At 41.1% G+C, this 12671-nt stretch overlaps 1 protein-coding gene across 1 annotated transcript in view; it reads left to right on the forward strand.

Annotated features, from left to right (window-relative positions):
- The first annotated feature begins 404 nt into the window (after positions 1–404).
- PSMD8 (proteasome 26S subunit, non-ATPase 8) overlaps positions 405–12671 on the forward strand; it is a 57661-nt gene continuing 45394 nt past the window's right edge. Inside the window, exon 1 of the mRNA XM_078661077.1 lies at positions 405–633. Coding sequence (XP_078517203.1) covers positions 502–633 — 132 coding nt within the window. The 5' untranslated portion in view covers positions 405–501. The remainder of the gene's footprint in view (positions 634–12671) is intronic.

The raw sequence follows: 12671 nt of genomic DNA on the forward strand, positions 1-12671 counted from the left end.
CGAGCAAATGCGAACTTGAGCTTGCTAGTTCAGCATTTATTGAAGAATGTGTTAAACTGCAGAGTATGCTTTTTAAATACTAGCGTTGGCCATTTGGCATTCGGTTCTTCTGAACATTGGAAACTGTGTAGCATAAATTGGGAAACACTAAAATCTATTACTTGCAACATGTAAAGTGAAAATATTAGGGGAATATATTTCACCGTTGCCTTCTAAATAAACACAGACAAGTTCAGTCAGGGAACAGCTCAAATAAAACGTTCGCAATTCTGAGTAAATAAGGAAAGATCTGAACAATCCTCGCCAACGGCCCTACATGGAATTGTGGACGGCCACGTTGAAACAGCTCATTTTGGCGACTCGAATACCCGGGTTTCTCTGTGACGTCACGGCGCTGGCTGTTTGCTCTTGTCTTTCGTGCAGCCGTAAAACGACCACGGTCGCGAAGTGTCGCACACCCGTCGCCGTCAGTGCTTTGCCGATTCATTGTATGCCGGCTCCATGGCTGTTAACGGCGGGGAAGGCAATGTTGGTCTGCAGCAGGCTGGGCTTATGTACGAGCGCTTGCGGGCTGAGTGGAGCCGTAAGAGCCCCGACCTGCGGGAATGCGGGGAGAGTTTGGGGAAGCTAAAGGTATGTAATGAGACCGCGAGGGTGGCTTAAGGGATCACTAAGTACACGCCTTAGGATGGAGGTTTAGGAGATTTGTTAGGTCGGATGGTAGAAGCTCCTCGTCCATTCATTGTCTGTAGCTAAGAGCATAAAGGCGTAAGGGACAAGTGAAGGGGACTGGTGGGCAAAGCATGAAGATGGCATAATCCATATATTTCAACACATTAAGGTGAGCGGTGCCGGAGATAATTTAGGTAGCCCAGCGGGACGGGTACTGGTAGAAAGGAGTTGTTTCCTGTGGGGGAAACTCCGGAATTCGGTTCATTTAAGAGCATGATCAACTAAAAACATTAGTCCGAAATGTATACGGTAGTGTTCACTACATAAGGGTGCTTGAGACTTCTTTGCCAATGAGGGCTCCGTAAAATATAAGGCGTAAATGCCCATAGAGTGACTGATTACTTATTTACTTCCAATACACCACGCCTTGTGTTGTGTAATTTACAGGGAAAGGAAAGTGGAGAGAAAAGTGTCCTTGTAGGGATGTCATGGTCCCTATTTGAAGCAAGGACAAGCTCCCCAGCCCGATGCTTGGGTAGTAATATTCAGAGATACTTGGGTACTATGGGGCACTGACGTTTGGGCACAGGTGGGCCCATCTGGTGCACTAATGATAGCTAGGTCCCTGGTCGTTGTAGGTACGGGTAATTAGTATATTTGATCAGAAGCGCAGGATGTTTAGCTAGTGCTGAGACTCGAAACTGGTTCTCTAGTTACAAAGTCAGCAGCTGTGGCTGTAAGGCAATCCTGGATAAAGATATCATGGCAGGCACAAGCTACTTTAAAGCTTGGATTGTTCAGGTTTCAAGTTTACATGAGGACCTCGCGCTGAACCAGGCTTCTGGCTCGAGCTTTCTGTGTCTTGCCCACCTTTAGCTAACACAACATGTCACAGGTGCTTCTTGCTATCACTGATGATGTGAGCACAGTCCACCCGGTTGACCTGAAAGAGTACGGAAGAAGACTGCAAATTGGATACTAACTGATGAGGCATTAATGACCCTTGCTCTCCCCCCCGTGTTCTGCCACTTTGGAAGTATTGATACTCTCAAGTCATTGCAATTGACTGGGGTTATTAGTGCTTCAAACATTCTGTAGAAAGCAAGGAGCAAGGCTTCATTAGGCACCTGTGGATAAGAGCCTAATTTTCCATATGATTAACTCGGAATGCTGATGACACCTGTATATTGTGGGTGACTTGACAGGGTTGAGTATTTACAAAGGTAGGACAGGAGGCAAGATTAGGTGTTGGACATGTAGGTTATTTATTAAGCCTAATGTGCTTGGGGTCAGGTGTGGAAAGAACGTTTAGGTATGAGGTACCTGAGTAGGAAACTTTAGCCCCCTAAGGGACAGGGATATAGCTGTCGGGCTTTCTTGTTGTTATGATTGTTGTGTAACATGGAATGAGAGGAAGGCCAATTGACTTTAAAGTGAAGCGAGGTCCAGAATAGAGAAGGAGCAAGAGTGAGTTCACAGGATTTGGTTACTCTGAAATGAAGGAATGGATTAACTGAGTGAGCTAATGCCGGTGCGATGACAAACGTTTTGGGGCAAAGCAAGCTTGAGGAATATTAGGCTTTGAATAACCAAACAACAAGCAACAGCCTGCTACCTGTGTCCTAAATGACCCCATATGAGTACAATGGTGAATCCTAATTAGTTTTAAAGAACCCTCACCCACTAACATCTAGTAGTGGCATGCTTCATCATGGGGTCTTCACCCGAGATGCCTTCTGCATCTGGGTGTGTTACGACGCCTGTGTTACAGTGGAGCAGGTTGCTTTTTAGGAATCAAGAATATTACTTTTACCTCAAGGAAATGCTACTATGGGAATATTGGGTAAGGTTAAAAAACAATAGATATGAGCTGAGATTTTATGTCCTCTCTCATCTCGGCCTACATGTTTAAGTAATGTTGATATATACCACCAGGGGTCAAATGGCTTTCTTAAGGACCAAAAGAACCCTTTTATATTGTACTTATCATCAAACTCTAAGGTACACATGCGCACTATTGATTGTGCTCTCATTAAATTATACTGTAACTTACGATCTTGGATACATTTAACACAGGATTTTGCCCTGTGAGTTAGTCTGTAATGATCAAGGTAAATGTACCTAGTTATACATGTAATAAAAATATTCATTGGCAGACATACACATGAATTGTAAACTTTCATCAGTAATAACTGCACATAATTCATGCAGTCTACTACCACGTGATTCAAATAAGGGGAATATTACAATTTCCCTCTGACCTTACATTCATCATTAGCTGTGTAGTACATGCATTTCATTAGGGAGAGGTGTGGCGCCGCGGCCAGGGCGACTGACGCTGGAATCTGGGGACCACGGTTCGATCCCCGGCTCCGGCGGCAGGTTAGCCCAGCACCGTGTGACTCTGGGCAATAGCTCGCTTAATCTTCCCGACGGCCCCCAGCGCCTAGAGACCCTTACGGGTGATCGTGCGGCTTTACAAATGTGGACTTTTTATGCAACTAAACTTAGAAAAACAGGGCCAATTGACCTACAATAAAAAAAATTGTAGTTACCTTCTGCCTTTCTCCCAATATTTTCATCTTTATTAGTCTTAACTAATTTTTTTGAGTTAGTTTAACACACATACTTTACATGACTCAGCTTCAGATTTCGGATTATCTGATAACTCTTTTACATAGCGGGAAGTATTTTCAATACATCTAGAAATTTCAATAGATTTGTCTATAGATAAGATCTTTTAAATCTAACAGTTTTTCTTGAATTTTCTTGTTATTGGTTCTATTGATTAGTTGATCTCTAATAATATCATCTCTTAAATCTTTAAATTTACAAGTAATAGACAGTTTCTTCAGTGCTGCTACATACTGTTAAACCTTCTCACCTTGTTTCTGTGAGCGAGAGAAAAACTTGTGTCTCTCTACAACTATACTTAATTTTTTACCAAAATTATTGGCTAAAGCAGACAAAGCCATTTCATACACATCTTCTCCTTCATCGCCAGAAGAATTATCAACGTTTGTAACATTAGGTTGAAAATTTGGTAAGGTTTTTAAAACATTTCTACCCTCAACTCCTAAACATACCTTCAAAATTGCTAATTTTCTTTTAGAAATGAACACATCCCCACCTATTGCTTCTAAATAGGTTGTAAAAGCTTCTCTCCAATCCTCCCACTCCATGCAAGGGGAACCAGGTTCTGGAAGAAATGGGTGTAGTAGGAATAGAAGAATGTTTGGCCATGTTCACGTGCTATACAATTCTACAATAAAACGAATATTGTTGTTATGTGGTAAATTGTAACGTTTTAACTGCAACAATTACCCATACAGGTGCCGATTCTAACAATATGCCTCCCCAAAGTTGTTAGATATTTTCATATAGTTAATTATGGTATTTTGAAAATCACTGGTAACAATGTTTCACAATAGTTTTTTCCTCAGGCAATATCGTTTTGTAGAAATGTAAATGTTTTTTTTTCTACGTCTTTAAACCTACTGCAAAACTGCTTTCCAACCTGACACGATGTTCTTGAATCAGTGAATCTATGTCAAACGTAAGTAACTATACGCTTCAGAAACCATGCGCAGTTTGTTGTATACTAGTTGCGATGATCACAGTGACTGATCAATTGCCAAGGTACAAATGACGATGCCAATCAAACTCAACGACGCACCAACAAGATTGCGTGATGCAAAAGAATCTTTGATTCACGTCGCGTTACCAGGACACAGACGCTCACAACAATGGCGCCCCAATCAAGATGCACGATCTAAATGAAACTCTGGTCCACGTCACGTTGCCAGGATACGGATGACTGCGGCCAAACTTGCGTCACTCGTTTACGTCAAGCATTTATATTTGAAACATAAAAATGTTTACTGCGCATGCACCAGTACGCTTCGCTGTCTGTCTCTTGCCGTCTGCTTACGTACCGTAAACAGTGTCTGTGGTCTCTTAGCAACTTGTCCCGCGCACTTCACGCGCGTACTTGCATGCGAGAAACTTGTCCCGCGCACTTCACGCGAGTACTTGCATACAAGTATTTCACAGCGATCAAAGTGGATATTATAAATGTTCCCAAAATTGCACTCTCACGTAAAATCTGGATTCACTCCGAAGCAGGTGCCAAGCTTATAAACACTGCTACCGATCCCGTGAATTCAGCACCGCCACCATAACCCTGGATGAGTTCAACACGCAATCCACTCCAGCAGTAAACGCACCAGGTACAGTCAACTGACCTTGGATTGTCATCGTTGATCAATCTGGGAGTCTTCTCCGTCGTATTTTATTTAATTCACAAGAAAATAATGCAAGAGAAAAATATTTTCAAATTTGCTTCAAACCTCTCCTGAAATTCTTCTTCTTCAACAGGATCCCACCCTCGTCGCCATTTTTGTGATTACTGGAGCCAAATTAAGTAGAATAGATGTTTAATGAAGAATATAAAAAGCGACCCCCAGAGCCAACCGCTCGGCTCCACAGCCAAGCTTCTCTGCTGGACTCCACACACCGGATTCCAACAGAAGAACCTTGTTGCTAGGAGCTGATTAAAACTAAACCAATACAGAAAACATAACAGTATTGTCCTTGTACAGGCCTCGGAAAATCATAACATTTTTACTAGACCTGCAGGTCTAGTGACTTAAATAATCTACTCAACCAAGTTGGAATGCTCTTGACCCATAAACTGGTTTCAAATGATGTGATCATGGGCAAATATTTAAATTCACCAAGCGGCCATTTTCTTCATTATCACATATGAGAGCTCCTTCAAATATGGGAGGTCAGCATGTCTGCTGTACAAAAAAACGTTTTTGTTTGATTTAATAGATCAAACTTTTGCTTCAGATATATTATAAATCTGGCCACATATAGGATACACATGACCCCTGACTTGCCTCTTAGTTCCTTAACAGCATTTTCATCCGGGAAAGGGTTCGAATGTTCCTCAAATCATGTTAAAAACCTATCACTTTTAATAAATGCATAACTAAAGCATGAAGTAGTAGCACACTGTCATTTTTAATCAGCAGATTTTACATTGAAGTGGCCACAGAATGTCTTGACGTGGTTTTACTGCTAAAATTATAGTGTACAAACAAATTTCTGCGACATGTTTCATTTGCAGATGACCAATGAAAGTGTTCTGAATTGTTTTGCTGCTAATTCAATCTTTGTTTGCATCATGCTTCTTATTTACGGATAGAATGTGCTATCATAATTCCATATATATTTTAAAATAAGTGGACTATCAACTTACAGGCTTACTTTAAATGTTATGTGTTAGAAAAAAACTGATATCTTCAGACAGCTCACTTGACAAAAACTCCTAACTGTAGTGTGAGAGAAAAATAAACCCCATTTTCCAAGCAGCAATTAGTAAAAAGACAAACTGATATTTGACCTCTTTCCTTGAACAGACTGCAAATGTGTCAAGATAAAAACAAGATTTAATGGCATCTTTATTGCTCATTTGTATTTATTTATTTGTAAAGCGCTAACATTCATCCTTGGAAGGACATCACGGCGCTGAGGAGAGGTAGCAAGTGATTCGATAGCAGCTCTGGTTGAGGATTATTGATCTGATCTGGGGAAGAGAACTGTCTTTAGTTGTTTCCTAAATGAGAGGAAGCAGTCATTTGTTCTAAGGTTAGAAGGTAACTCATTCCATTTTGTTGCGGCAATGTGAGAGAAGGCCCGTTCTCCCATCCTGACAGTCCGTGCTCGGGTGGTGGAAGCTCTACCTGACGTTATGGATCGTAGGTTCCTTGAGGGTCTATGGAATCTAATCTTGTCATGTAGGATATTGGGCCTGTCTCGTGGAGTACTTTGTGTGAAATACATAGTAGTTTAAAAGTGGCTCGTTGTCGCATTGGGAGCCAATGATGCTCACGCATGCAATTTTTGGCTGAGTCATATTTTCTTTTATTACAGATGGCTTTGGCCGCGGCATTCTGAACCATCTGCAATTTAGAGAAAAGGTAATCTGCCATTCCCACAAACAGGGAGTTACCATAGTCCAGCCTACTCATCAATAGTGACTGGACTAGTGTTTTCCTGCACTCTGTCGGAACCCAGGGGAAGACTCGTCTAAGCATCTTCAATAGCCCGAAGCCTCTGCCGCAAACTATGGAGACATGGGATTTCATGGATAAGTCCCTATCCAGTGTTATGCCTAGATTTTTGGCTTTTGCAGTAGGGTTGGGTGGCGAGCCCAAGGCACTCGGCCACCAGCTGTTGTCCCAAGCCTGTGTGCCTCTGCCGAACAGTAAGATTTCAGACTTGTCGGCATTTAGTCTAAGACAATGGTCCTGCATCCAAATTGCCAACTCAGTCAGGCAGTTTGTCAGTCTAGATTTTGAATCATCTTTTTCATCAATGGTGACCATCAACTGGGTGTCATCCGCATAAGAGCACATTTCGACACCCCACTTTTTGCCAATGGTTGCCAATGAGGAGACGAACACATTGAACATGGTTGGGCTCAACGAAGCCCCCTGGGGAACCCCGTATTTTATAGGTCGCGGAGGGGATGTGTAGTCACCCAAGCGAACTGATTGGGTTCGATCCGCTAGGAACGATTGTAGCCATCCTAATGCTTTATCTTGAATTCCTTTCTCTGCCAGGATGTTCAATAATTGATCGTGGGGTACGGTATCAAAAGCCGCTGATAAATCGAGAAGTATCAGAACAACTGTTTTACCTTGATCCACCTTAGTTCTAATGCTGTCTGTCACTGCTAGGAGTGTAGTTTCAGTGCTATTCTTTGTCCGGAACCCTGTCTGTGAAGCATCCAGTAGGTCATTAACTTCCAAAAATATGGAAAGTCGTCTGTTGACCAACTTCTCCAGAACCTTTGATAAATAGGGTAACTGGGATATTGGACTATAATTGGCCGGATTGTTTACGTCTGCTCCAGCCTTTTTTACTAAAGGAGTGACTAGGGCCTGTTTCCATGATTTTGGGAATTCAGCAGAACTAAGAGAAAGATTAAGTGCTCTAGTGACTACTGGGCATATTACAGGGGTTAGCTGGGAGAAAATGTGATGTGGGCATGGGTCAAGTGGTGACCCAGATTTGACCTCAAGCATGACTTTTTCTACCTCCTCTTCCGAAAAAAGGCCAAAACTGTGACAGATGGTATGTGCAGCAGTTGGTACGTAATGTTCACTTTTTTTCGTCCCTGATTTTGGAAAGGAGGCATAAATGGTGTCAATTTTTTCGCAGAAAAAGTCATTAAATTTGTTACAGTTCTCCTGTGAAGGAGTAAGATTTAGGGAGAGATTGGTTGGGTTGCATACTTCTCTGACAATTTTGAAAAGTTCTTTTGAGGAGTTTTTATTTTTAGTGACTCTGCGTGTGAAATAGTCTTTTTTTGCATTTCTAATCGCTCTGTGATAGAGTGCTAGTGCTTTTCTAAAGCTGTATTTAGTCTCATCTGACTTGCTTACTCTCCATTTATGTTCAAGGGAGGTGCAATTCACTTTCTGAGTGAACAGAGCACCTGTTCCTTTGCAGCTTGGGTTCACTCACCAGAGCGGTGTACTACGTTCTAAAAATAGCTTGACCTGATAAAATCTGACTCGTTATTACAAGTGGGCGAGTAGATTTCTTGAGGCCTGATAGCATTATAGACACTTAGAGGCTGGCGTAGCCTGTAGTCACACACTGGAGATGGGGTATATGGATGAAAATCTGTGTTAAAATTACGTCTCATGGAGACCTTAAGCTATTTGAAAAAAGTCCCATCCCCCACAGACGTACTTTTGTCAAGTCGTCGCACCCGATACAGACCTGGTTGGTGTCATCTAAGGTCTGCATGTTAACTGTTACATGTAGTTGAGGGCTTAATAAGTGTCTTTCGGGTGCGACGCGGGGCAGTAAAACGTGCAATACGTACGTCATTGCCTCGCAACACCAATCCCATTGGAGTCTGCAACTAGAGCTGGAGTAGAGTTCTGACAGATTTCTGGTGCTCGTAATGTGCATATGGCTTTGGATGTCCTAGAGCTATGGGCGTGGCTGCCAAACTTGAAACTAGAGCGGGGGCTGCAGGGCCCAGGATTTAAAGTTCGGGGATGTTCCCAGAGTATCTGTATAACTTATATCAAAACATAAAGATAGGGAACCCATTACTGCTTTTGTAAGGAAAAACATACTTCTCATCCATACTCCGTGATGTGTGGATCAAAAACATACAAGCAGAGCAAGCATAACAAAAGAATGATACAATTGCTCATTCATGGACGGAGAAAACCTCATGGTTGTAAATATTTGGCAAAGGAGGTACAGAATAACAGTGTTAACATTGTTGTGTCTATTCACTGGTTTAACCCCTCCATTCTTTAACCATATAATTCATTGGATCTTTAATCCATGGGAAAAATCAGTAAACATTGGTGGTTTTAAAATCAGAGACCCCACTCTGCCATTTTATATTCATTTTAAATTGGAACCACTTTCCAAGGGATATTATAATTCAGTTTAGTGTTGTGAGTTGATAGGCGATAAATTCATCACTCTTCTTTTTCTACCAATATCTAATATGGATTACGTGCACCACTCTCAAGTCATTCAGTTATCACTCACATCAGCTTATTTGTGGTGTGATCTGTGGACAGGAAATGTTCTGTCATATTGGTGGGGCTTCTCTTGCAATGGGTGTTGCTTCTGTCATCATAGATTTGAGTTTTTATTTTTCTATTGGTCATGCCAATGTACTTTAACCCACAGTGGCAAGTTATCGTATAAATTACTTGTGTAGAATTGCATTTTGTGTGTTTTCGAATAATCCATATAGTTTCCAGGCCTATATGCAGGGTCTTTTTCTTGTGATTGTTGAGTGGCAGATACAATTCCCACAGGGATAGTTCCTTACAATGCCTGGGAGCCCCAGCAGTTCAGGACAGTGGTTCTAGTGTTCCTGTATTTTTTTTAGGTCTAGTGGATAGCTTCTCTGTTCTGTTTTCTGATTCTTTTATATGTTTTTAATGATGGTTAATGGATAATCACAAGTGCGTAATTTGTCTGAAAGGATCTTGGCTTGTTGTGTAAAATCTACTACCTTGCTGCAATTCCTTCTGGCCCTGAGAGGGATTGGCCATAGGGCTGATTTTCTTTGAGAGAGTGAAAACTGTCAAACGTAAGACATATTTACCTATCTGTAGGTTTTCGATATGTTTTTGTGTGTAGTTTGCCCTCCTTTGCGAATATAATTACGTCCAAGAATATCAATGATTTGTTGTCTGTGTATAAGCTTTAAGTTCATATCGCAATCATTAACCAAGGGGAAAAAAGGCAAGGTGCACAAAAGACTATCCTGTCCAGATGACCAGTACATCATCTATGTGCTTTTTCCATTACACTATGTTCTTAGGAAAATGGTTGTTGGAATGCAAAATAATTATGCTTTTACAGTTATGGACATATAACCCAGCTACACTTCGTGCAAAAGTACTCCCCATTAAAGTTCCATATGTCTGTTACAAGAGGGTACCTTCATACTTCAAAACATTTTTTGTTCATACTAGACGAGCACATTCTAGTACGAACAATATACACAACGCCAATGCCCATTCACTCTGTTCTAGGGATTCTTGTATGACTTTAAGGCGTTGTGTGGTAGACTTGTATATCGGCTCTGTCTCTAAGCTAATTAGTAAATTCTGGTCCGGATCAAATGGTATCTCCTTCAATTTGCTGAGGAGGTCTTTGGCATCTATCAAATGCATCAATGTCTTTTATACACAAGGTTGAAGGAAACAGTTGCAGAAGCGGGATACAGGTTTAAGCAGTGAACCAATCCAGAGACTATAATGGAGAGGGGTTCTGTTCTTATGTATTTTTGGAAGAGTGTAGAAATATGGTGTAACAGGATTGCTTCTGCCACCCGTTTCAATATGATCTTATCACTTTCAGCTCCCTCAGCTCCCTCTATCATTTGTTTTGTCTCCAACTTCATTTGTGGTGTACAGTCATTTCCAAGGATCCCATATTTATTCCAATCTTGGAAACCAAGTCTACACTCATTGTAGTCGATGGTGCACTGTACAAATAAGCCTCCCCTTTATACGCTTGTTTAATGACCATATCAGTATTGGATTTCAGTTCATTTAAGGCTTTTGTTTGATCTCTTGTCATATTGTGAAATAACTACGTGTTTTTTACTTCCAAGGTCTATACCTCATTGAAAACAACCCGTTCAAATGTCTGGACCTCGACTGGAACAGCCGTACCTGGGGGACAAAGATGGAATTGTTTTAGACCCGTATCTCTTGTTTTTTTCTGTGTCATCTAGTTCTGTTTTCTCAAAAAAGCCATTTATTTTCAGTTTCCTTTAAAATTAATCCAATCCAGAATGAAGATGGAATATCATGTTAGCCATAGGAACAAATCCCAGTCCCTTGTTAAATACCTGTATTTGTGTGTCCGTCAAATCCATATTGGTCAAATTAGTCATTAAGTTGCATTCCTGCTGATCCCTGTTTGTGCTTTCCTGGTATGCTCCTTGTGTGTACCCCTATTCGATTGTCTTCCCATTGGATTTGGGTATCTATTTTTTTCATTCCACCGGCTCTCCCTCCCCTGTCTTAAAAAGGAAATCTCTGAATGGGGTGGAGGGTAGCATGATGTTGAGCCATGGTTGAATGGATTGCCCCATCCATAAAACTGGTGGTGAGAAAAATGGTGGACTGGATTTTGATAGGGATTTAAACTCTGCTATTGAGGTGCCCAGGGTTTGTTTCTGTCTCTCTGTATACCCCTATTTTCCTCCCCACTACTCCACCATCTGATTCTGATGATCTGCCACCATTTGAATTTGGCAATTGTCCACTAGCTGTGGCTACATAATCTGGTGCCGAGTAGATAAATGTTTTCACAAAGGAGAAATGTTTTAGGTCTCTTTGAATTTTTAGTGTAACCTCTGTATACCGTCATTTCCTTATTTTCATCAAACCTCTTCTTCTTATGTTGTGATTGTAGCCTTTAGTTGTTTTTCTGAAATCTGGATGTCTATCAGCATTGCTTCTGATAGGCGTTTTGTTGTTTTTAATTATTAATATGAGCCTGTCTCTAGTAGAATGCCATGCTATTGGTGTCCAATCCTTCCTAAGAAAGCATCTTTCAGAAAGATTCTGGAAACATTCGTTACAAGTAGTCCTTTGTGGTTGGAGTTAGATCTTAAGTAGTTGGTTATTTTGACCCCATGGAGTATTGTGCTGATTCCGTTGCGTTTTTGTTCAGTAAGCATTTCCCAATTCTTAGTTTGAGCATTTAATGTAGGTCAGTTGGCCTGGTTTTTGTAAGTTTGGTTGCATAAAAAGCATGTGCTACACAGCTTAATGATAAATACTGATGTCTCGTGAATGCTGTAATTTCCCCCTTCTTTGAATCACACAGTAGGAGACTGCATGAAATGTGTGCGGTTATTTCTGTGCACTAGTGTTTGATAAAAACAATATAAAATGGTTCTTTTGGTCTCAAAGAAGGCAATTTGACCTTTTTTGGCACATATCAACATGGCTGAAACGTTTAGACCGAGATGTAAGGGACCATTAACGTTTTTCGTTCACATCTACAGTATTTTTTCCTTACCCAAGGTTTCCACAGTTAAATATTCCTTTTTGGTAGGGTATCCTTAAAGTAATTTTAGTAACCTTAATTCCTAGAAAAATAACCTGTTCCGCTGTAACACAGGTGCCTTAGCACACCCAGATGCACTAGGTTTCTCGGGTGGGAACCCTATGATGAGGCATTCTACTAACAGATGTTAGTGGGTGAGGGCTTTTCTGAAAACTAATAAGAAGTAACTGGTGTACTGATTAAGGTTTATTTAGGACACAATGGGCTCTCGCTTATTGTTTAGTTAATAAAGATAGGGACGTGGAGGAAGCCCCTACTTTTCCCACTTTCCTTGTGATAGTAATGGTGGCTTGGAATACTCAAGAGAGTGGAGCCTAGAAATGTCCATATTGGGACAAAGAAAGGTCTGA

This window comes from Lissotriton helveticus, chromosome 9 (assembly GCF_964261635.1).
Source record: "Lissotriton helveticus chromosome 9, aLisHel1.1, whole genome shotgun sequence".
NCBI classification, from domain to species: domain Eukaryota; kingdom Metazoa; phylum Chordata; class Amphibia; order Caudata; family Salamandridae; genus Lissotriton; species Lissotriton helveticus.